Source organism: Spizellomyces punctatus (assembly GCF_000182565.1).
Source record: "Spizellomyces punctatus DAOM BR117 chromosome Unknown supercont1.26, whole genome shotgun sequence".
Classification (NCBI taxonomy): Eukaryota; Fungi; Chytridiomycota; class Chytridiomycetes; order Spizellomycetales; family Spizellomycetaceae; genus Spizellomyces; species Spizellomyces punctatus.
In genome coordinates, this window is record NW_015971562.1 from 1 (window position 1) to 23,955 (window position 23,955).

The following is a 23,955-nucleotide window of genomic DNA, read 5'->3' on the forward strand; positions in this document are numbered from 1 at the left end:
CAGCACGGTAAGCAGTTGCATCACGGATTTGGAAACGCACTCTTTGCTGTGGCTAATAGCGGGCAAAGCCAGATGAAGAGCTCAGATAGCGAAAGCCATATGCCAGTAGTACAGACAGCAGCCTAACCCTAACCCTAACCCTAACCCTAACCCTAACCCTAACCCTAACCCTAACCCTAACCCTAACCCTAACCCTAACCCTAACCCTAACCCTAACCCTAACCCTAACCCTAACCCTAACCCTAACCCTAACCCTAACCCTAACTAAACCCTAACCCTAACCCTAACCCTAACCCTAACCCTAACCCTAACCCTAACCCTAACCCTAACCCTAACCCTAACCCTTTCTTCTCTTGCGCCCAAAGGCAGAGTCATAGGGCGGTGATGGCGGAGCTCCAGCTGGCGCGACCTGATCCTCAATCTTTGTGTGGACAAACAAAGCCTGAGACAGCAATGACGCTGCTGCTGTCGTGTACGGGAGCGACTGAGCTGCACGCTGCGATGCTGTGCACGATACAGCTGCAGGTAAAATGTTGCTGGGCAGCGCGGCTGCAGTCGTTGCTGCTACTGTGGCGTTGGCGGGTAAACTAGTTGTAGGTATATTGGCAGCGGCGGCTGCGGCGACAGCAGCAGCAAGAAAGTCGTTGAAGGGCATAGGTGTCAAGTGTGTAGCCGGCAGTAGCTTTGCATAACCGTTCAGTGCCAGTGTGTTGGGTGTGATGGTTGCCATTGTCTTTGGTTCTTGTTGGACCTTGACGGACGCGGTCACGGTCGCGGTCCGGGCGGGGTCGGCAGGCTGAGGCGGCGGAGTTGGCGGTTGTTGATGACGGCGAGCTGTAGCCATCAACAAGAAGGCATCGAGTTGCGCCTTGAACAAGGCCTGGGCGGCAACCGTCTCATCCTGATTGAGAAGCTTTGTTTCCATCTCCATTCCCTTTGACAGAATAGGATCCGTTTGACAGGTTGCAAGCGTCATCGTCATTAAATGTGCGTGGATATGCGTATGTAAAAGACGAATCTTTGACTTGTTTGAATGGTATTTGCTGCTGTTTTTGTGATTCAACACAAAAGCACACTTGCAAAGTAAGAAAACGACAACGATGAACGACGATGAACGAAACGAAATGCGGAAAGCGCAGGAGGCCAGGGGGAGGGAGGGGGAGGGTTCATTATAATATCAATGATAATGTGATCAAAGCATTAATTTATACATTTATGGATATATTGAACACCATGCCACTTGAGAATGACTGTCCAATGACCCGCACAGATACAAACACGTCGCGTATCTTTTTGTCAAAGCACATGACTTTTGGACTCACCGCACGTGGACTCCATTTGATTGGTGCATCATTCGTAAGGCATGACGTCGTTCGACAGCGGCATGGCTTATCTTTCTACTTTGGGAAGATGACATGCCGTCCCACGATCTGACCATCGGACAAGTTCTTACGGTTGTTTCCGGACAGGCCTTCTCCCGGACTCTTTTGCTTGAAAACAACGGAGACGGCTGGGGATGTTGGGGGAGAGTGACAGGTGTGATTGCTGCAATTCACCAAGCAGAAGACATACACTGCCTTCGCCATCTGCAGCAAGTGCAATGGATATCCATCTTCATCAGGGCGTATATAGACTTTTTACGTTATGGAACGCTGTGCCACGGACTGTCAGCGGGGGAGGGCGTTTGGTGACAAGTTCAGTTTTGCTCAGCGGCAGGCAAGGCTCAGGCGCAAATGGGGTGTCAAAGGATGCGCGCAATAATGGTCTATTTTTGCGGATTTATCACCCGACCACGTCGTCGCTCAAACGCCGGGAGGCCTTGCTTGCCCGTCACATCTCCATACTACCGCTCCTTTTAGTTCTCCCACCGCACTAACAATTGATCAATGTGCTGACTGACATCTGCCTTAAAGTAAAGTGCAATGCTAGTAGTTCAAGTCCGTCATGGTAAACGCGGTTGACAGTCCCGTGATGAAAGCTTACTTAACCGGAAGGACCTGCAACTCCTTCTGCTGGCGAAAGATGGACAGCCCTTACCCTCCTGCCACCTCCTGCCAATTTCAAAAGTGTCGGATGACGACGATGATCAGGTACATTTGTCGCCCATTCACCGGTACACTCCCAGACGGTTAATGTAACAAAGTATGCAATGATCTCAATACCAAAGACTGTTAAAGACTACCCTGCATCAACAGACCCCCACAATAACACCTCATCACACTAGCCACAAGTGTTGTTCTAGACACCTGCATGTAATAGATCACCGCCCCTTCATTGACACCAAAACAAAATGAACCTTGCATTTATTAAGGAAAACCCCCATCCGTCGTCCAATAAAGCATCCCAAAGCCAGGATTCTTCCCAATAGAAAGGCTCGCAAACAAGTAAACAAAAACAAAGTCAAACCAAAAGCGTTCCGACTGAATCAACACTAGCACACGTGACTGGCACAGTCATGTAACTCTTGTTTTTCTTTCGAATTTCGACCTCGCGACCTTTTTCACACTTCTTGTCCTTCCTCCTGGGTTTATAAAGGTTCATCCTTTTCTATTCCCCTGCAGCGTTTTCCTTCCAAAGGCATTGCCCTTTGAAGCCTCCGTACTCGATATCACTCAGCAATCTCTCGGTTTTCTTGCTTTCGATCGTCGCTTCATTTCCCCAAACGATCGTGCCGTCATCTGCTCCCGTTCAGGAAAAGCCATGTTGAGCGTCTTGTCCTGCATATAGCATTTCTTTCTAGTCGTGTTTGGGTCTCGCCCTATATCTCTTGGTTTCCCCCTCTTTATTGTATTCGATATTCTTCCAAACACGGAAGCCACCAGCGCCGCGACGATTCCGCTCAGCCCCTGCTATGCTCCGCTCGCCTACCACTGCTATCACTTCCTCCTTCCCATCTTGCGAATCGGTTTCCTTCTCAACTTTCAGGTGAGTTTCCGGTCCAGTGTCTCCTCCAATAAGGAGAGAAAATCTTCTGTAGCTTGTAGTTTTTGTTTGCACCTGGGATGTCCGAGCTATAGCCATACATACAGAAGATAACGACGCATTCCGCAATATTGAACGCTTGTCCAAACATTTACAAGACTCCAGTCCTCATCTTAGTTTCCTCCATGTTGACTGATAGGTACCACGCGGAAAAGCTTCCCAGATAGGCAGCCTTCCAATCGATATTGTTTCTGTCTGCCCTAAACTCTTGACGGTCAAACGCGCTCCAAAAGAACCACCCTAACAGCCCCTAGCCCCTTTGCAACCTTTTACGTTTAATATTTGTCTTGAGATCTCGTGTGTTTGGGAATGATCATCAAGGAATCGCTCGTTCAAGGCTTGAACAGCCACCTTTATAGCTCGACATACCCTAAACCTTTGCCTTCCGAATCTGCCGAGCAGCATACGCTGTGCGGCTTTGAAGGACCCGAAAAAGTTCTTGAAATTTGGTTTCGTCCTGTTAACGGGAAAGAATCCCCTATTCTCATCGATGCGCACCGTGCGGTAGCGCGTGAGGTAGAGTCTTTGAGTGAAGACGATGTATCTGTTGGCGATATTGATGAGATTGTCGACTGTGCGCGTCCAAAGCACGATTATCCGGTTGATGTCTTTCAGGACAACCATGGAAGATGGCAGTATCGCCGGTCGGGTTTGAGGTTGGTGGACCGTGCAGTTTGGGAAGAAATGCTGCGGATTGTCAAGTGCCAGGTGCTGAACGTTGTCAACAATGAGTGCGTAGATGCATACTTGCTGAGGTAATTTTCAATCTGTGTCGCATTGCTTGAAACGGACAGATGTTGACGGCCTGCTTTCATTAGTGAATCATCCATGTTCGTTTACCCTCATCGTTTGATTTTGAAAACATGCGGTACTACGACGCTTCTTCACGCCGTCCCAAAGATTTTGGATATTGCGAGAGAGTATTGTGGTTTTCACGATGTCAATGCTGTCTTTTATTCTCGCAAGGCATTCTTGTTTCCTGAGAAACAAGTCTGGCCTCATGGTCGGTGGGGCGATGAGGTTTCGTACCTGGACAAGCTCTTTTGCAAGGACGAGTTTGAAACAGCAGGCTACGTTTTGGGCAAGATTAACGGTGACCACTGGTGCCTATACATGTGCACGCCGCACCGTCTTAGCTTGGACCTCGACGGTGTCGAACTAGCCGAATCGTCATCCTCACACGACAGCGACGCTGGGTCCTCTATTAACGAAGAGGAGGAGGAAGAGGATGATGTTACTCTGGAGATTCTGATGACCCAATTGGATCCGGCTGCCATGAAGGCGTTTTGGCGTACAGCAGAAGAGCTTCGTGCTGCCAAGGACGGCAAAGACATCTCTCAAGAGGGTGCTCAACGTGTTTACCACGCAACCGGGATTGCGGACATCTACCCAAAGGCCACCGTCGATGACTATCTGTTCGATCCATGCGGATACTCTCTCAACGGACTCTTGGGCCCGTACTACTTCACCATCCACGTGACGCCGGAAGATGTGTGCTCCTACGCTTCCTTTGAGACAACTGTCCCGGTGAAGCGTTTTTACTCCCACATCCGTGCCGGATCGGAAAGTGAATACGACACATTCGAAGACGTGATTCAACGCGTCGTGTCCGTTTTTCGCCCTGGAACCTTTTCTACGACTTTGATATCGCGCAAGAGCGTTGGACACAAGCATGGCAAGACGGATGGGCTGTTGGAAGGCCATATTGGTGGATTCCGGCGCCGTGACCGGATTGTGCAGTGTTTGGGCAAGTGGGATCTGGTGTTTTGCCATTATGATCGACATGTGGATGGTACGATGATGAGAAAGGGGACCAAAACCGCTCTTCGATGACTGATAACTTTTGGGGTTTTTGACACTGGGATTTTTATGGATGATGCGGGGGGATCTTTTGACCTTTTCATGTTTTGATACGGGCCCGTCTTTCTGATATGCAGAAATGTTGTGGCTACTTGGTTATTCGACACTATCAATATACAATTGACCTGAAAGCAGTTTTCATGTAGTTTTTCTGGTTTTGGCGTCCCAGTTTGACATGCCATCCATACCGGAATGCCCGTTCAGACTAAATCTGGAGTAAACAGCAACACAGTTTACCGTTGGAACAAACTCAACGTCTCTTCTTGTCACTTGAGGTCCATGTTTGTTCACATTGTCATTCTGTTTTCTTCAAAGACACAATGCACAGAATCAATTGAAACCTACATGTTCAAACCCAAAAGTTGACAAATGAGGATTATAGCTCACTGACGGCAACACATTCCCGCGGGTGACGGTCGTATACCCAACCAATCACGTTAGGCAAGATGCTTTCATTAACCGATCATCTAAGGCTTCAGCTCGTTCATCACGCCAGACGTTGAGGGTGTAGTCCAGTCTGGTGGAGGAATCGGCGGGTTAGGTGCAATGTCGTCGATGCAATAGAGATGATGGATGTGCGTAGGATGAATTAGTACAATCCTATACTATGGAGATCTCGTCGACAGAGCCATCGATCGATATGTCAAATGAGGAGATGAATTCGTCAATGGAATGGTTTCGAGGATCGTGGTGTGGGCTTCTTATGATTTTTGCCAGGATAGAGGGAGCCGAAGCGAGAATGAACCATTGACGTTTTTCGGTTTTTAAGCAACGCCTGCTTGGTTTCTTTTATGATTTTAGACTCTGTAAAGTTGCCACGATGGGTCATTGGAAGAGCATAGTGATCTCTTTACTTCCGGCTAGAGCCAAATCACCTTGAGGCTCCATTCTAAAAATGTACATTGTACATTGTATTAGCTAGCATCCATAACGAGCCCGAGTTTTTTTTTATCAAATTTGCGACTGTCCATCCCAGGACGATGAAGATGGAAATTTGGATGAATGAGCTCACAAGGAAGCGCATCTTAGAACGTAGGAAAAAGCCAGTATCTATCTTTCCTCAGACAGTTTTTGGTAGAGCGATTCACTATATATAATGTGCATTTCAGTGGCAACTTTGCAGACAATGTACTGTACATGCCCCGCAATGTGATTCAGGCCATAGTGTTATGTTTCTCGAAGAGCTTACCAGACTGCCTAACTACCGATTGCCAACGGCTCTCTATTTGAAAGGTAAACATTTCCTCGACAATGTACATCCACACATTTAGCCTGTCAACCTTCTCCACAATACAGGCCAGGGCCAAGATATTCTGCTTGACAACGCATTGGCCGCCCTGTACTCCCCCTCCATTATTAAACAAATGAAAGACCCATAGAAAAAAAAGTAAACGCTGTTTACGGAAAAATAAACACAAGTGATGCGCACTGCGAGTCAAATAACCAAACTGTTGCGCTGTGATGGAGTTGCCAATGATCTGGGGATGATGTAGCTCTGGACTATAGTTGAACAAGAAACCACACATGGCTTTCAGGTTACCATGCCTTTTGAGACTTGACCATACAATGGACAACTTTTGCAGAAATCAGTGTTCCTTGCAATCCATCCAGCCTGGAAAGAAAAGTGCTTTTTGCTTTCAGAACTGCGATTTGGGCTGTAGTGGGTACTGGGCAATGCGCAAGTTGAGTAAGCAACCAGCCCGCAGTTAACCTTCAGATTCGAGCCATCCATTCCATCCGCTAGAATACTGTGCCACACATTAGAACCTTCCAACTGCCCCATACATTTTCTTCACGAGTCAGTGCAGGCTCAACACTCTTTCACCGTCGTCGACCTTACATTTTTGCACCTCCTACGAGCATTACCATGGCCGACCAGGGGGCGGATAAGAATGTTGAATTATGGAAGATCAAGCGGCTCATCAAGAGTTTGGAAGCGGCGAGAGGAAATGGAACGAGTATGATTTCGCTTATTATTCCGGTGCGTTTTAGGTTTGGTCCTAAATGAGGAAGTGTGGTCAAATGTGGAATGAGATGGGATAATTGAATGGTGTGGAAATGAGGGGTAAAAGGGTTATGGATATGGCTTGTTGGGAAACGAACTCTGATGGACCGATACTGGCGCATATTTTGGAACTGGATAGCGGCATGATAACAAAACGAACGATTACACACCATTTTAACGATCTTCTTTCCTATAGCCAAAGGATCAAATCTCTCGGGTAGCAAAGATGTTGGCGGATGAATACGGAACTGCCTCCAACATCAAATCCCGTGTGAACCGTCTCTCTGTCTTGTCAGCCATCACTTCTACCCAACAACGTCTGAAGCTCTACTCCAAAGTCCCACCAAATGGTCTCGTTGTATACTGTGGAACTGTCGTGACAGACGAAGGAAAGGAAAAGAAGGTCAACATTGACTTTGAGCCGTTTAAACCCATCAACACATCATTATACATGTGTGACAACAAGTTCCATACGGAGGCACTGTCAGAGTTGCTTGAGTCGGACCAAAAGTTTGGATTTATTGTCATGGATGGTCACGGAACACTGTTTGGGACTCTTGCTGGCAACACTCGTGAAATCATTCACAAGCTGCAAGTGGATCTACCAAAGAAGCACGGACGTGGTGGTCAGTCTGCCCTTCGTTTTGCGCGTCTACGTGAAGAGAAGCGACACAATTACGTTCGCAAAGTAGCCGAATTGGCAGTCCAGTTCTTTATTACGGCTGATAAAGTGAATGTGGCGGGATTGGTCCTAGCGGGTTCGGCAGACTTTAAGACCGATTTGTCCCAATCCGATTTACTTGATCAGCGTCTGCAGGCCAAGATTATCAAGGTGGTGGATGTGTCGTATGGTGGAGAGAACGGGTTCAACCAAGCCATCGAACTTTGCGGAGAAGTTTTACAAAATGTAAAGTTCATCCAAGAAAAGAAATTGATCCAACGATACTTTGACGAAATCTCGCAAGACACGGGCAAATACTGTTTTGGTATCGATGATACGTTAAAGGCCTTGGATCTGGGTGCGGTGGAGATATTGATTGTGTGGGAGGATTTGGACGTGACACGATATGTTTTGAAGAACCCCCAGACAGGGGAGGAGATTGTCAAGCATTTGAACAAAGAGCAAGAGAAGAATCAAGACAATTTCCGGGATGTGCCTACAGGCACGGATTACGAAACAGTGGACAAGATGCCGTTATTGGAGTGGGTCAGTATTGTATATGACGAAACATCCATGATGAACCGGACAATAGTCGCTGACAATCCGTTTGACATAGTTTACGGAAAAGTATAAAGACTTTGGTGCAACCCTCGAGTACATAACGAATCGATCACAGGAGGGATCGCAATTCGTGAAAGGATTTGGTGGTATTGGAGGACTGCTACGATACAAGGTAGACTTCCAGCAACTCACCTACGACTCGGACGATGAGTACCTCAGTGACTAGGCCATGTCTCTGCACTGAAAGCTGGGAGCGGAGCAGGGGAGAGATTAAAGGTTTGTATCATGCTATGTCGTTTTGATTGCCTTTGTACTTATGAAGGATGTCAGGCATATCCGTTTTGAACAAGTTCCCCCTCTATTGATCACTGGACTCGTTGCGGATCATGCCCCACACGACTTTAGATATTCTGACCTGCCGTACTGTTCCTTTGTTCGTAGAGGGCATTTCAGTTTGTCAGAACATCCCTTCTCCCATTCTGCGATATTTTTTGTGTTCTTCTTTTTTATTTGGTCATGTTGGGCTTTTTCTTTCATCTTGTAGAATTTGGTGCTTGCGTCTGTGATTTTGGTTTGGGGTTGTTCAATATGATCGGTTTTAATAGCTATAACGTGTCCAATTTGGTATCCTTGTGGTGTATAAACGTCTATTTGAAATTGCGACGTTGTGTGAACATTCAGCCCGTCCTTACACGGAGGGGAGCGCTTCAGGCAAACATTGAATCAAGGACGCAGTTGATATGGTAGCTTTATTCAGCCACAACGCTGGCATGTAACCAACAGATTTGATCGTACTCATATCAAAGTCGGCTGTTCGTCAAAGAACAACAACATGAACGACATCAAGTTTACAAAAGCTGTTCAACCATTCCGTTACTACCGCGGTAGCGACTCACGCGTCCCCATCAGCTAATCCATAAACTCCGCGCCATCATTTCGGGAATGCGGGCCCGGCTGGGGTAAGTGTGAACACCTGAAGCAAATAGAATATCTATATTATTAATTCACAAGCAGGGCAACTGGTAAGACGGTCCCGAGTTCATCAACAAGAGTTTTTTTCGGCACCTTGGTTGTGTCGGGTACAGCAAGCCAACTGATTTGGATCAAATACGGGTTACCAGTCAAGATATCAGATTTCAGTATGGGAAACCAATCATCTGTTGACAAGAATGGGGAAGATGGTTTTGGGGAGGGAATCGAGGGAATAGATTGTCGATTTGGTATACGGTCTGAGGCGGAAGTGTTCAAGTCGGAGCTAGTCTACCCTGATCCCCCAACTCCCGAGCGTACATCTTCGATACGGCCAAATACTGGGCATCCCCAAAAACCGCTGTCACTCGGTACGAGTACACCGGGTCTACACTCGCCATCCAGTCCCGATGTCCCCAAATTCGTTGCACCTTTCCAGTTTTCCACCTCTGGCACACCCGCTTTGCAAACTTTTCCGTCCGCCCCCTTCACGTTTGACCTACCACCTCAAGCACGATGGCTCCAGCCGCCATGTCATCTCGTAAATCATCCACCCGCACTGTCGCAATCACCCAAAGACCGGTCCCGATCTCCGACAATGCTTCCGTCACATCAACACACTTGTTCGACAATCGAACCCACCACGTTGGCGATTGTAGAAAAGGATGCGTTGCAAGGAAAACCAAACTTGTTTGCGATGCTCAAAGAACAGCATGCCAAACAGGGGATATTTGATCCCGCGTATAGCTCGTTTCCATGTCGATTTATGCATACGGCGAATACCATGGAGGGATCCCATCAGATTAGTCGGTATGTGATATTCAACGGATCGGTAGTACAGGTACAGTTACATGTATTGAATGGTGTGCGCGTTTTCTTTCATGATAGGTATGCGCAATCGGATGCTTTTGTTGGGATGGAGCAAGCAAAGGTGATGATGACCTCGTGGACTGAGGTGCCCAGAACAGAAACATTTACACTTGGAAATGGGATTGTGCTCACGGGAGGGGCTAAATATCAGCGCATACAGGTAGAACAGGCTCGTCTTTTTGGAAATTGTGATGACGGTTCTGAGCAAGTAGTTTCTGTTTGGATAGGGCGCATTCGGTACAGCTGTCAAAGTCGAAGGAATTATCCTGGCTGGTCTTGTTCCCCGTGTGCAAAATGCAACACCTTGGGATTGGGCAGAATCCAACAGTCCAGTGACGGACCTCTCACCCGCCGCAGAAGACGTTAGCAATAAATGGACCCAAGCTGCTCCATCGTGCTTTACAAACGGGTCCGCACTGGATGCACCCAAATGCTACGTTGGATTTGTTGCAGTTAATGTTCTGCCTTCGACCGCCGATAAACCGTTCGTGTTGCATCATTTTGAGAATGGGACGAGGATTGGGCATCATTTGCAGTTGCTTGAGGGGGCGCATTTGGACAGCCAGATGGTCATTCATGGGCCTTTTATGTGAGCGTCGTTTAATTTGATTTTACCTTCAGGAACACAATGATTGATCTATTATTTGTTTGATAGTTTTAAGGGAATCAGACTAGGTGCCAATGCCATCATTCACGCCGACGGAGTGTTTGCAAAACTACATCATGCAAAACCTGGGACGGCTGTCACAGAGACGACTGGCAAGTTTGACCCGACACGAGCAGAAATCTTTTACAAGCATTTGGAGGCCATCAAAGCAGCCCAAGCACGAAAAGAAAGCGGCGATTCCACTAAAGAAAAGAAGGAATCCAAAAAAGAGGAAAAGGAAGAAGATGCTAAAACACCCGCACCACAACGAAAGCAGATATACGTTGAAATCTGTATTGACAGAATGCTCAATCCCAAACTCTTTCGTTCCTCCGAACCGTTTAAACACCCTGCTCTCCTCGACCGTCCCAACACTGTCCGTACAGCCGCAAACACCGTCATGAGTTTCTCACAGGCACCGGGTAACCACGCACCAAATATTCCAACCATTGACTGCTACGGCTTTCATGAAACAATCCTTCCCGCCCATCTCCACACCACACTTCGTCGTCCAGCGGCATTATGCCACCCAAATGCCATTGCAGCGACCGAGATTGCGTTTGGCCACCTCGAGCGGCGGTGTGCGTTTTGCGGTGTCACCCGCACAAGAGAGAAAATGGCATTATGTGGACAGTGCAAGTGTGTTCGGTATTGTTCAAAAGAATGTCAAAAGAACCATTGGAAGAGTGATCATCGACGGTGGTGTGCAGAAGCTGCTGTGTTGGGTGATGGAAATAAGGTGGAAAGCAGTGTGGCTTCAAATACGCAGGCTGTGCCAAAGCAGGACGCTCAGACGGCTGAAGATGCAGCTCTGGATGAGATTGCGAGGTTGCTTGATGCGGATTTGGACTTGCCAGAGAGACCGTTTGAGGGGGCCGATCTTGGAGGCATTGACATGCAGCCGGGACTTCCTCCAAGTGCGTTCGACTCTTCCACCCCTGTTCCACCTCCCGCTGTCGTTCACGCACCTCTTGCTCAACCTTCACCGCAATCTGCACCGCAAACAGCACCGCAAACAGCACCGCAAACAGCATCGCAAACAGCATCGCAAACAGCACCACAAACAGCCCCGCAACCCACACCTCCACCGTCAAACCACCGTCCAACACCGTCCAACCGTCCCACCAACCTCCTACCTGGCGTTCCCCTCTTCATTCCCAAAGACCCAGCAAACCCCAACGCTTTCGTCACCCTAGACCAAATCCGCGAGCATTTCAATAGACAGTACGCTGATCATGTCTCGATTGATAATATACCTCCAACTACCAAATGGGACGATTTGTGGGATGTCATGTCGCGTGAGGGCGATATCAAGTTTATGAAGTACGAAGAGGGAGAGGTAAAGTATCTGTTTCTTTTTTTTTGTTTATTGAGTTATTGTGGGTTTGCAGTTTGGCACTCCTAAACAATGGCATGGCACTCAAACCGATTTACTCCTTCAATTAGACATCTGCATCCGTCCAGTACGACGACGAAGCTAGTGCCAAAGCCCTCATCGGCAAACCCCTCAAGCTGGGAAATACCACCATCATTCCTCGGGGTGCAGGCGACACTAAACTTGAATTCCGCAAATCCCTTCCAAAACCCCTCATATCAGCCAAAGATTTCTTACAGAGTTCCTTTGCGCCGCCTGCTTTGCCTGCTAAAAAAGCGGGAGGGATACGGATGCCGGAAAAGAATCGCAAAGCTGCTGCGACCAAGGTGGCTGCAAAGACGACTGTCAAAAAGTGAACGTCGTGCACACTCTGCTGTGTTGTCAGTAGGACTAGATCAGTATGAGAAAAGAAACAGATAATGATTACACTGTAGAAATCGCTGAGGTCTGTTACAGGTTGAACACGCAGAGTAATACTGTTTGGGGGCAAAAAAAAACCAATCGTGTCATATGCAACATCAATGGCCATTGTACACCCGTTCCAGGCAAACCTCACTCACCATGGGCATTTGCGTTCCTAAAGACTCTGACCTCGCACTTGCCAACCACAGTGCATTTCCCTTTCCATGGATTCAAACTCGCTGAGAGGCAAGAGATACGTTACCATTACAGCCCCCTGAGGCAAAGATCCTTACTGTACTGCTGAGCGGCGTTACGCACAAGACAATGAATGGCATATTGTGTCAGTTTACAGACGCACTGACCAAACTTCATTTCAGCAGCGTCCTGAATACAGGTTTGTGTGAGCCGCAGACTCTTTTTTTTTTTGCATTCAACCAACAGCGTTTGCTGACAGGCAAAATATCTGTGCACTCTACTCCTTTTAATGTAGAACATTTAGACGGCGAAGATGGATCTGCAGTACACAAAGCTCCCTTTGATGATTTTTTATCGTCTTGTCTCTGGCAAAAAGAGATTTTTGGGCTGTACGAACTCATCTTCCAGTATATTCTAGATGCCACGCACTGGAAATTGACATGTTGCACTGTGTAAGAAAAAGGTGTGAGATTTGCAAAGTGCCTCCCCAAAGCACAAAAAGGTGAAGATTTCGGTGGTAAGCAGTACGATCCTTCCAACCATGTTGCAATGCGAAAGCACGGAAAACCGCACATGTCTTACCAGAGCACCAAACGAGAGATTTCTTTCTCCAGTAAGCACTAGATGGATTTTGAACTGTGTCAAAGGAAAAGCACACAAGACTTACCAAAGCACAAAAAGTGAGATTTTGGAAAGTCCTTCTGTAGGCCACGACAAAACAGAATGGTTACTCTTGGAAAATGAACCGTCAAAACGAGAACATTACGGTCACTGGAGATTCGCATCTGGGGGGATTCTCATCCATCACATCCATCACACTACCGATTCGCTTTGAGTTTTCCGCGGTATTCAACAAGGCGACAAACAGGCTGCTAATCTCAGCAACCTAAAAAACAACGCTATCATTTGCCAGATTCCGTAAACGATCATGACAAAGATATGCTCAACCAGATAAATAAAAAATCCTATGCCACAAGAAAAAAAACAAAAAAGGTCGGGGGAATCTCCATTTTCAATCGTGGCTTTGAGCTCAAATGGCGGAAACCATTTTCACTCTGCAATCCGCATACTTTTGCCTTTTGGCGGAACTGTTCTCCGCAGCACGCACTTTATCAAGGTTTTTTGCCTTAGCATTTTTTGCACAAGGTTTTTGATTCAAAGGACGAGTCGGGATTCCGTTGCCCGAAACATATCAGATGCCATCCTACCGGATGCGACATATCCCGGCAATCAAAAAAAAAAAGAAATTATTACCTCCGATGCTGCCGAACAGCCCATATTGCTAAAAACCCGAAATAAACAAATAATCATGCAAAAATCCTCCCCAAATTTCCCGTATCGAAAATCCCCAAAATCGGCAAGTCACCGGAACGTGCTAAGCACTTGAAACCTTGTTTCAGATGCCCCTGATCGCCCATTTGTATCGCTATGCCGGTGGTATGGGAAGAACGTGATATTTGCCTTTTATGGGTACATGAAACGCGGTATAAAAATTGATTGTTGTGGATATAAGGTGTTGTGATTTCGGACAAGTGTTCAAAGCAAAAGTGTTCCAAAATGGGGTGTTCAATGTTTATGTTGTGGATCGTTGGCACACAGCGTTGAATGGAGTAAAGGTCATGGAAGGGCGGGGATGAACCACATGGACATTATGCTCTCTGTGTTCAAAAAGTGATGATGGGTGGAAAAGGGCGGGTTTGAGTGGAGCAAACGGCGTATGAGGATCTACTCGCAAATAGAGATTGTAAACAACAAAGCACCCGCGATACACCAAGTCAATAGATTCTTTCCATGTCTCACACAATCTTGTCCACAATTATCTTGCGAGATCCATTTTTGTTTTTTTTTGCCATGCGTCGGGTTATAGGCGGAGGTGTTGACAAAGACGTGACAAGGGCCTTTCATGGTGTGTTGCACCGGGATAGGTTTTTAGTGATCGCAACACAATGCTGTGGATGATCATTTTCATTTGATCAGTGACAACTACCCATTCATTGCCTCCCCCATCCACCCACAGACCTTCTTTCCATACTACAGATAAGATGGGGGGTATCGCATAGACATACACTTGGCGATATGCGTGGGTGGAGTGTTCCTAGTTTCGGTAAATGCCCCTCGTTTACGAAAAAAATCCAACACCGAGAAAATGATGGAGAAATGGCAGTCGTGGCTGGCTGCTACTCCATTCTCTCGACTCCTTGGGCTGAGCGGAAACCTGGCCAAAAAGAGTGAGATCTGACAGTATCTGTGCATAAGGAGCAAATAGCGAAAAACAAGAAAAAGCGAAACTGACAACTGATACGCCCATTTTTTTTACTTGTCGTCTGGAGCCTTGTTTTCACCTGTGTGCAATTGGAAATAAGTGCATTTTGGTAAAGCCAAGTTCGACAGGAAAATTGCGACAAGGCAAGAAAAGCAAAAAAGGCAAAAAGACAAGGAGACAAAAAATAATGTTGGCATTAAAGACTAGTAGGAAAAAGTTGGTTAGTGTGGCGTTTACACCAAGTAGCGGTTTTCCACCTCGAGTGTAACATACCACTAGAACACATTTGGGGGTATCGTGCACCTTTTGACACTCGGATTTTTTGATCCTGTCGTGTTTCGAGACAAGATACCATTCGTTTTAACGCTTGCGTGCAACGGTAGTGGACAGAAATCTGTCTCAGTTGCCTTTCTCGCTCAAATGCCAATTGGAGACTTTTCGCTTACCTGTCCACTGGTCATTAGGGCAATTGAACATTCGTGCTTTGCAGTGCAGAGTGTGACGAGCCTTTAGACTCCTACCACTTGACATGTTCGCGGGAAATGGGGGAAGCAAAAGGCATCACCGCACGCACTATGTCTTGAAAGGAAAAAAAAAAAAGTCATCCACACGTTCCAAACACAGACTTGTAAGCCTCACAGCCTCTGAGCTATTGGAATCCCCCCCTCAGATCAAAGACAATTCAAAAGGAGGAGGCTGCCGCGTGCTCCCCCCTCCTTCTCGTCGCCCACATCCCGACTCTTCATCCGCCACATTTCCCCCTCAGCATTAGACTTTAGAGTTCCCAACCCTGGGAGACCTTTCACCCTTGTACCTTTCTGCTTACATACATATTCATACCATCGTCCTTACTTTGCGTACCTCCATCAATGGAAGGATTCGATCTAGAGATCTTTGGTGGCATTGTCCCCATGCATGACTTTGACATGCCCTTGTGCAATGAGGATATATCATCCTTCTCTTGCACGGCATCAGATACCACCGAATCTCTGTCAGACAGATCAGCATCACCGTCATTGGAGCCTAGCTCTCCAACATCTGCGCCTGTTACCGATGACAAGGCTGAGAAGGAAACCCTCCTTCGTTTCGATACCCTCACAGAGACAATCAAGGAAGAAGAACCTGCCACTGGCATTTTCGTCGACAATATGATTGAGCTCGGCTACGGCAAGGTCGATACCCAATTATGGGGCATGAGCTACGCCGAACCCACTGGCGCCGCGTACTTTGAGCCCTATGGGCTGTTGACACCCGTCCTTGAAAAAACAGTGCCCTTTTTTGCGGACCAGATCCAGCAGTACCAAGTTGTCGAATACGATTACCTCCCCACTCCCACAGACGAGAGGAGCATGTCTTTCAGCTCGGCTTCCTCTGGTTGTTGCTCAGAACCAGAAATGTCATCGCCGGTTATGCAACCACGACAACTTCAGACACCGCCTCCGTCCCCTTCTTCTGGAAAGGCTACCCTTAAGCCAGAAGACGACGAAGAAGTAGCATTGGATGAGAGTGTTGTTACCACTGAGGCAACAGCAACTGTCGCAGCCCCCAAATCGGCTGGCAAGTCCAAGGGACTTCGTGGTATCCCCTCTGATCAGTTTTTCGTCATGGAAAACGCTTTCACACCGTCTCGCCCTCAAAACTTTCGCCAACAACAGCACTTTTCCCACCCAAACGTGACACCTCATTACCACCCTTACCAACCTGCAAGCAACGCCCGCGCTGTAGCTTACCGTCCGGCGCCAATTACCATCTCCCCAACCGCTACCTACGCATCAACGGCCGCCCCGGCCCATTCCACCTTGTCACCAAAACCATCTTCTCCCACCGACGCTTCCACCCCAACAACTCCCCTTTCCGCTCCTGCCCTCCCCACAACCATCGCCCCTGTGCGCTCCTCCAGCAACCGCTCCACAGCTTCTCCCCACCCCAAACCCTTCCACTGCGAAATGTGCCCAGCATCCTTTTCCCGCAAGCATGACCTGAAACGCCACACTAGAATTCATCTTGGGATTCGTCCCTTCAAGTGCGATGCCTGCGGCAAGGTATTCTCCCGGCACGACGCCCTAAATAGACATGTCATCAAATGGGGATGCAACAAGAAGCTGGAAGCAATGGCAGTTGCCGCTGCAGCTGCAGCCGCCGCCGCCGCAAATGGAGGATCACCCTTTGTCGTCTCGCAAGAGATGGTCAACATGGGATACGGCATGAGCATGGGAGTTGTCCCTCACCAAGGGATGGATGCCTATGGTTTGGGATTGTCCTACTAGACTAGAGAAAGAAAGTAACTTTCTTTTTTATAAATTATGCACAGAGTTGACAAGTGTACATAGAGTTTTCCTGATGGACGGGGGTTGGCTGGCTTATCCTTTCGTTCCTGCACACTATTTAGATATATAGAGTTATGGGGTTGGGTCGCAAAATGTGCTGTATCATATAGAGCGAGACTGATTTGTGAGATAGATACTAGATCTGGCCTGCGTTTAGAAAAGAGATTAACATACGAGACTATTGAACATTGTATTTCCTTGTGCCCTCATCTGTTTTTTATTCTGCTTGTTGTCCAGCTAGCAACTTGGTACAAATAAAGTTTCAACCCCATGGATAAGAACGATGCAGGTTGAGCTTTTGGCATGAGATTATCAGCTTATCAGGAATTTTGGGAGGTTTTGAGGATGGCGGGTTAGGAATAGAGCTGGCTTGCAGCTCAGTTCCGCAAGCATTAGCCAGAAAAAGTCAAGAAGCTCATTCGTGACGTTACGTAATTCGGACATGGAACACATGTCCGAATGAAATCGTTGAGGCTCCCAATAGCGTGTCCGCCCTCCTCATCCTTCTTCCCCGTGCTTCCCTCTGCATTTTTGGTCTGCACCATGAGTAACACCCTCGAAGCAGAGATCTCTATCAAGGCCGATGCTCTATCCTTCCTCAGAAGGCAACGCACTGTGTGCAGAGGTCTTCAGCATTGAGCTTGTCGCCAAAACCAGTCTGAATATAATTGACGATACAAAATCTGCGAAAACCTTCCGGCTCTGGCGTGCTGGTCTGACTGGATTCACGGCATCATATAAAGAAATCTCATGCAAAAGCACCTTACACAAATCAAAATGACCTTAATCCTGAATCTCCATTCCCTCTACCTCACCACCCGCCTGTCCCTTCCTCTCACCAGCTCCGACAACGGTCACACCAACCCCGCGCTCCCAGTCCTCCGAAACATCAAAAACAGGCATCGGATAATCCGTCACGCGAACATTTTTTTCAGTTTCATCGCTGACGAGTGTGACGAGGACAGTTCTGTCCACGTCGACGTCAATGGAGAGTGTGATGTGTTTGTCTTGGGTTGGGATGGGTGTAGAGAGTGTTGCGAGGAGGTGACACGTTTTAGGATCCGTCGTGTCGCCTTCGTAGAGTTTGATGACTGCGATGGGTGCAGGAGGTGTAGAGGTTGGCGGAGTGGTAGGCGGGATGGGACGGAGTGTCACGGTTGTTTGGGCTGGCAGGGCTGTGTTTCTTTTTAAGAGAGTTTTGATGGTGTTTGTGGTCGTGTCGAGGATACCGAGTGAGAAGGACAGGGAGTCTATTAGCAGACTTGTGAAAAATGGATGTGATGAGCGTCCTTACGGAAACGAAAACACGGAAAGTGAACGTACTAGTTTGTAATATTCGGACTCCGCATGCCAGACAGTAAAGCCGATTCAATGCCTGCGCCGTAACCTACTGCCTGTTACCCAATCATACGACTGTTAATGAACCGTACGGTTGATGAAAGGATAGCGTGCAAGGCGACGTTCACCTTGTGCTTATCAATAAGTGCGAAATCATAAATATGATTTCCCGGAAAGAGGCTTGAGATGCGATCTCGAAGCTAAACGAAAAACATTGTGTAAATATAAAGAGTTGAGGTTGCGAAAAATAGGCATAGAGCGTACTTTTGGAAAATGCGATCCACCGCCAGAGAGCACTACTTTGCTTATTTTCGTAATGTCCATTTTGGCTTCCACGAGTACCTAACAAAAACGCCCAATACGAAATTATCAGTAACTACTTTATAAGTCCTATAAATGAATGAGATAAAACACACCTGTTGAATGGGGACGAGGCACCGATCAAAGAAATCTGCGCAAAGTGTCTCTAGGAGCTCGCGTGTCATGGTCATTGCATACCTACAAGAACAAGTCGGTTACCGATGAGAATATGGGATGGGTAACGAGTATGTACATACGCTCCAGAGGAAAGCTGGATGGTATGCGAAATACTATCAGCGGTAGACAAGGCTGTGTTCAAATGTGTGAGTCTTACAATAGATTGTGGGGAGAATGGCAGGGCTTTATTACCTTTTTTGATTTTCTCTGCACCAAAGCGGAGAGAGAGCAAGTCCAAACTAGTAAGTTTCCTATTCGATTGCTTTGAAAGATCCTATACAAATATGTTAAAAGCATTCAACCGAGCAAAGAGTAGTGTAAGAAAAGTACTACCTGCACAAAATGCATCAAAAGCCTCACATCCACATCTGCGGCACCAAATCCCACATCTCCAGCAGAAGCCAGCACTTCAAACACTTCTTCATCAATCCCGACAACAGCACAATCAATATGAGCGGCACCGAGGTTGAATGATAAAACATATTCAGTCACAGAAGTGGGATGAGCAGGCCGGTCGAATCCAAATGCAATGGCAGCGGCTGCTGCGTTGCTAATAAGACGGGCATGTTGGAACCCGGCTTGGCGGGCTGCTTCTTTTGTTGCGTCTCGTTGTAGGAGGGTGTATCCTGCTGGGACGGTAATGACCGAGCCGGTGATGGGGTGGCGGAGGGCTTGTTCGGCGTTTTGCTACAGTTGTAGGAAAGTTGGATTGGTGATGAGGTGAATTAGAAGGGCTATGGGGAAGGGAACATACCCTTGCATAGGTAAGAAGGATAGCGGTGAGGTCTTCGGGCCTGTAGTGCTTCTGCCGGCCGTCGTGCTCGATTTCGACGCATACCTATAATATGCAGAGCATAAGCCCGATGCGAATTTCTACATTGTCCGACAAGAGAAAGTATGCCGTGTGCCATGTGTGTATACACCATGGCATCGCTGGCTGTGCGAGAACCCAAGAGATGGTGCTACAGACCGATAATGACACTAGCTCAATCCTAGTCCGAATCTCATCCAACTTTTACTCTACAAGCCTAACCCAATTCTCTACACCTAACCTACTGCAAACCTATTTAAAAAAGACTTACCCTCGCGTACTTGTCCTTGACCAACCGATAAGGCGCATACCTCTGATAAAATGCCACCCGCTCATCATCAAACTTGAGTCCCACCAGCTGAGCCCAAGAAAAGACAGTCGCCTTTGGATACTTGAATAACCACCTCTGAGCCTCCTCACCAACAACAGGATCACAAGCCTTGCGTCCCGATTCAACGAGTTCAATGTCGTCGGGGAAAGCAACAAAGCAGGGCGTCTTGCGTTTGTCTCGCTCGTTGGGGACAAAGCGGACGGTTTGGAGATCTGGATGGTAGGCACACAGACGGAGGAGAGTTGTTCCCAAGTCTATTCCAATGTAGTGGCTTCCGGGGGGAAGGGATGGAGAGCGGGAGCGAATGGATGGTTCGGGCGATACAGTCATGGGCTCTCTACCTCGTTCATCTCCACGTTCAGCAGTAGGTGTGGGTGCGGGCATTGCAGTTGGCATATTGGACGATAGATGTATAAAGTAAAATCAAGGCAACACTAGAGAGATTGAGCAGAGTTTGCGAGATAGAGCAATTTCACTCTAGACAAAAACTAAACGACTCGAAAAAGTATTTGTATAATTCTTTCGGCACAAGATATTCCAAAGGCACTTGCTACAGCAGATACATAAATGAAAAAGGCAAGAAAAAACAACTACATAATATCAACAAGAACCGTGGTAGACCCTCAAGGCCATGTCCAACGACCAGACCCGTATGTGTCATGCAAATACTTGACTCTGCAAAAAAAAGAAAAACAGAGGGTAGCAGCAGAGGCAAGCCCTGCACAGCGCCAAAAGAACACTTCGGGAAACGCAACAAGGCAAACGCCCCTTCAGACAGCTGACAGCCGTGACGTGATCTTATCACTTTTAACGTCAACGAAACTTTGGGTTCTTTCGACCTGCCCTTCTTTTGAATTCCCTTTTCAATGTTTAAACTGAAGGGAAATCATAACTCTTCTCGTAACTTTGTGTGAGCGCATTTTAAACAAAACGCAGGTCATCGCAGTTATGTCACAGTCATGTGTCTATTGCTCATGAAGATGATCTTGCGTTGCCGACAAGCTTTTCTCTTTGAGATCTCCTTCATTGTAAGGTCCATCAACCTCTCTGTTCATATCTCCTTCAATTGAAGCCACTTAACCTCCTTCACTTCAAGACATTGACCAAACGGCGCTATTGATGATTGCCTCACTACCGGATACATCACCGAAGTGGGGCTTCTCCACCTCTCCTTGATGTTGCATCTCGAGGTTCACTATCAACCATACTGGTTCTTGCGCCAGGTCGTAGCCGCTGGAATCATATGTTGACGGACATGGAAGTTCTGTCGTAGTTCTCCTCTCAATCTAATGACACTTGTCCTGTTGCCTCACCACCAGATACACGACATTAGAATTCAAAACCAAACAGACATACACTGGTTACACTGGCTAATTGATAGGAATACGAACCTGAGCTCCTCGCCTTTAGTCATAGACCTTTTCATCCACTACGCTAGATCTCAAAAGCATATTGGCTTCAGGTTTCTGCTGCCGATTGGCGCAAAGACTTACGAGGCAAGTCCAATACATGCGCTCTCATTTTCTTATAGTATTCTTATGCATGAACATCCTAACCTCAGAGCTCATATCCCCCATGGCTTGGGTACGTCAGAGATGCCTCATCCATAAGAAAATTTCGGACAAACAGAAGCCAAATATCACTGAGTATGTACGCATGTCTTCAAGGTTACAACACATGATGGAATACAAAACTGCCCATCTACACAGCACTTTATACATTCAGTCTTCGCCCATTAATTACAGAACAATTTATACAATTCACTAGTCAAAACAAATCTTGCGCTTTCTTAATAAGGAACCGTCCATGGAAGGCCTGCACACTGATATGCTCGGTATTGATCGGCGATGGGAATATAATCGTCACCGGCGCTCCTTTGGAGACCACGTTCAGCTCGCATGGTTCAGTATGGTTCGGAATCGAGAAGGGCACAACGGGCGTCGGCGGTCCCAGTGTCTTGTCCCATTGTCGTGTGGGGCGGGCACGAACAGGGCAACGCTCCGCCTCTTGAGAATGTGAGGATGGATCCTTGTATCTGGCTGTGGGGAAAGAGGCGGACGCTCCGCCGCTTGATGAGACTCGGGTTTAAATTGTTGCGTCCTTGACAGCGGTTGACGGACGAGATTGTTGAATGCCCAACGGGCTGACGAAGGGTTCTCTCTGTTTGTGAGGCCCAGGCCAATGCAAAGAAATGACAATAAATAGCAAAAGCATTTACCAAATATTGAACAGGAGATTTGTCTAACAAACGGAGTTCAAACGCTAAGGGAGCAAGCACCCATGCCATTTGAGCGAGAGCCCATCCTTTGGCGTCGGACAGAGTGGAAATTCACACATGTCCTAACCCCCGTGAGCAGAACCCACTGGAGAAATGTGTCCGGATAAACCGAACCCGCCAAGGACTGGACAGACACCACCCAAGATAACACTTGGGAGACGTGCACTCCCTCCCTAGTGCCCATCCTCTAGCGTCGGACAGAGTGAAAATTCACACATGTCCTAACCTCCATGAGCAGAACCCATTGGAGAGATGTGTCCGGATAAACCGAACGCGCCAAGGACTGGACAGACGTGTACCGTTCGAGAGTTGGCTGAAGCGTGTACCGATGGCGACGCTTCCAAGTGGCATGGGTACTTCGGTCTTTGAAACTTACTGCCAGACATGTCGGTGGGGAACTAAAAGCATAGACAGCCAGTGAGTAGCGCGAACGCACAAGCATGACGGAAACAAAGGCATCTTACCCTCGACCAACAACAGATGGTTCCCACGCCAAGATGATGAGATCGAGATGGGCAGCGTTTTTATACACGATAATCAGCGGTGGCGCAGTACTGTTGCCATAGCATCCATATAGGTCCATCCGGGTAGACGCGTGTCCATATCCCATCCATATCACGTGTCAGCTACTATTCCACGTGACTCTATATTTGTCCGATTGGACAGACGCCAAGGGCGAGAAATTTGAGATTCGACGTGACAAATGACTTGTGCCCACAGCCCCAATGACCTGATCTTTTTGGTTAAGTAATACGGAAGTGGAAAATCTCCGCTTTCCTTCTTGTCCTTCTTTTTTTTGTTTTAGCCGTTCGTTTTGTTTTATAAAAGGACTGTATCGGTTTTGTCTTTCAGCATCAACCTACCACGTCAAGCACCTTAACAGCTTCCATTGACACCCCGCGCATACATACACACATTTGACATGTCCATGTTCTTTACTCGCCGCTCACGGTCTCCCGTCCTCCCCCTCTTTTCATCATCATCATCCACATCACACTCGACATCATCATCACAAGAGCAAACCGCAGTGGAAATGGTGGACATGTCGTTTGTTCACAAATCACACACAGCTGGATACCTCTTGGAAGACGCTTCTCCTACTCCCGACACGGCTTCCGATGACTCGTTCCTCTCAACAACGAGTTCCTACATGTCAGATATCCACGTTGACGAAATAGAGGATGGCCTCCCCAACGTCATTCGCGAAAGGTCGCTTCCTTCACCACCTTCGAAACGACGTGTAATACAGTCCCTCAAGGGTGTCTTTGGCATGATGTAGTTGTTAGTCATCTGGATGACGTTCAAGACATTTTGGGATGGATATGGGACGTGTACATATAATATCGGGTTTAGTATTAGTGGATTATAAGGCCAAAGTTTCAAAGTTCATTTTAATAGAGTGTATTGTCAAAGTATCAAAATGTCGCTGGCATGAAATATTTGGTTTGCATCGTAATCTGCGGAGTTGAACACTGGTTGAACCGCTCCACCCTCCGTCTGTCATCACGTTTCGCCCATCACGGCGATCACGCAGCCCAAAGGTCGCTAATTACGTAGCCGCAAGTTAGCTTGCCGTTTAGGCCGCTGTCGGGCCGACGTCCCCA

The 23,955-nt window shown here is 47.5% G+C and overlaps 10 protein-coding genes across 11 annotated transcripts; 6 read left to right on the forward strand and 4 right to left on the reverse strand.

Annotated features, from left to right (window-relative positions):
- Positions 1-321: 321 nt before the first annotated feature.
- On the reverse strand, positions 322-1,364 carry SPPG_08752 (uncharacterized protein). Its single transcript, XM_016756907.1, has one exon. It carries the CDS (start codon positions 980-982, stop codon positions 338-340), a length of 645 nt encoding a protein of 214 aa, XP_016603848.1. The 5' UTR covers positions 983-1,364; the 3' UTR covers positions 322-337.
- Positions 1,365-2,500: 1,136 nt separating this feature from the next.
- On the forward strand, positions 2,501-4,976 carry SPPG_08753 (S-adenosylmethionine decarboxylase proenzyme). Its single transcript, XM_016756908.1, has 3 exons — positions 2,501-2,925; positions 3,122-3,737; positions 3,801-4,976. Exons 2-3 carry the CDS (start codon positions 3,292-3,294, stop codon positions 4,813-4,815), a joined length of 1,461 nt encoding a protein of 486 aa, XP_016603849.1. The 5' UTR covers positions 2,501-2,925; positions 3,122-3,291; the 3' UTR covers positions 4,816-4,976.
- Positions 4,977-6,630: 1,654 nt separating this feature from the next.
- Positions 6,631-8,786, forward strand: SPPG_08754 (eukaryotic peptide chain release factor subunit 1). Its single transcript, XM_016756909.1, has 4 exons — positions 6,631-6,823; positions 7,044-8,054; positions 8,125-8,345; positions 8,400-8,786. Exons 1-3 carry the CDS (start codon positions 6,710-6,712, stop codon positions 8,293-8,295), a joined length of 1,296 nt encoding a protein of 431 aa, XP_016603850.1. The 5' UTR covers positions 6,631-6,709; the 3' UTR covers positions 8,296-8,345; positions 8,400-8,786.
- Positions 8,787-9,046: 260 nt separating this feature from the next.
- Positions 9,047-12,444, forward strand: SPPG_08755 (uncharacterized protein). Its single transcript, XM_016756910.1, has 5 exons — positions 9,047-9,848; positions 9,927-10,068; positions 10,136-10,497; positions 10,564-11,893; positions 12,001-12,444. The coding sequence occupies exons 1-5, from the start codon at positions 9,211-9,213 to the stop codon at positions 12,283-12,285; spliced, it is 2,757 nt and encodes a 918-aa protein (XP_016603851.1). The 5' UTR covers positions 9,047-9,210; the 3' UTR covers positions 12,286-12,444.
- Positions 12,445-12,663: 219 nt separating this feature from the next.
- On the reverse strand, positions 12,664-13,492 carry SPPG_09572 (uncharacterized protein). The gene has a single exon (XM_016757748.1). It carries the CDS (start codon positions 13,099-13,101, stop codon positions 12,700-12,702), a length of 402 nt encoding a protein of 133 aa, XP_016603852.1. The 5' UTR covers positions 13,102-13,492; the 3' UTR covers positions 12,664-12,699.
- Positions 13,493-15,404: 1,912 nt separating this feature from the next.
- SPPG_08756 (uncharacterized protein) lies at positions 15,405-17,383 on the forward strand. Its single transcript, XM_016756911.1, has one exon. It carries the CDS (start codon positions 15,659-15,661, stop codon positions 17,054-17,056), a length of 1,398 nt encoding a protein of 465 aa, XP_016603853.1. The 5' UTR covers positions 15,405-15,658; the 3' UTR covers positions 17,057-17,383.
- A 440-nt stretch (positions 17,384-17,823) lies between these two features.
- On the reverse strand, positions 17,824-20,962 carry SPPG_08757 (uncharacterized protein). The gene is made up of 10 exons (XM_016756912.1): positions 20,014-20,962; positions 19,686-19,769; positions 19,265-19,618; positions 19,124-19,205; positions 19,012-19,063; positions 18,871-18,952; positions 18,719-18,796; positions 18,583-18,654; positions 18,440-18,510; positions 17,824-18,377 (listed from the first exon to the last, which is right to left on the reverse strand). The coding sequence occupies exons 1-10, from the start codon at positions 20,467-20,469 to the stop codon at positions 17,900-17,902; spliced, it is 1,809 nt and encodes a 602-aa protein (XP_016603854.1). The 5' UTR covers positions 20,470-20,962; the 3' UTR covers positions 17,824-17,899.
- Positions 20,886-21,907, forward strand: SPPG_09573. Of its 2 annotated transcripts, XM_016757750.1 has the most exons (3): positions 20,886-21,101; positions 21,170-21,569; positions 21,635-21,907. In XM_016757750.1, exons 2-3 carry the CDS (start codon positions 21,363-21,365, stop codon positions 21,752-21,754), a joined length of 327 nt encoding a protein of 108 aa, XP_016603855.1. In that variant the 5' UTR covers positions 20,886-21,101; positions 21,170-21,362; the 3' UTR covers positions 21,755-21,907. The 2 variants fall into 2 exon arrangements, with proteins under 2 accessions (XP_016603855.1, XP_016603856.1); XM_016757749.1 differs by having other exon boundaries at positions 20,886-21,569.
- Positions 21,239-22,875, reverse strand: SPPG_09574 (uncharacterized protein). Its single transcript, XM_016757751.1, has 3 exons — positions 22,816-22,875; positions 21,465-22,749; positions 21,239-21,374 (listed from the first exon to the last, which is right to left on the reverse strand). Exon 2 carries the CDS (start codon positions 22,358-22,360, stop codon positions 21,977-21,979), a length of 384 nt encoding a protein of 127 aa, XP_016603857.1. The 5' UTR covers positions 22,361-22,749; positions 22,816-22,875; the 3' UTR covers positions 21,239-21,374; positions 21,465-21,976.
- A 169-nt stretch (positions 22,876-23,044) lies between these two features.
- Positions 23,045-23,772, forward strand: SPPG_08758 (uncharacterized protein). The gene has a single exon (XM_016756913.1). It carries the CDS (start codon positions 23,274-23,276, stop codon positions 23,628-23,630), a length of 357 nt encoding a protein of 118 aa, XP_016603858.1. The 5' UTR covers positions 23,045-23,273; the 3' UTR covers positions 23,631-23,772.
- Positions 23,773-23,955: the final 183 nt, after the last annotated feature.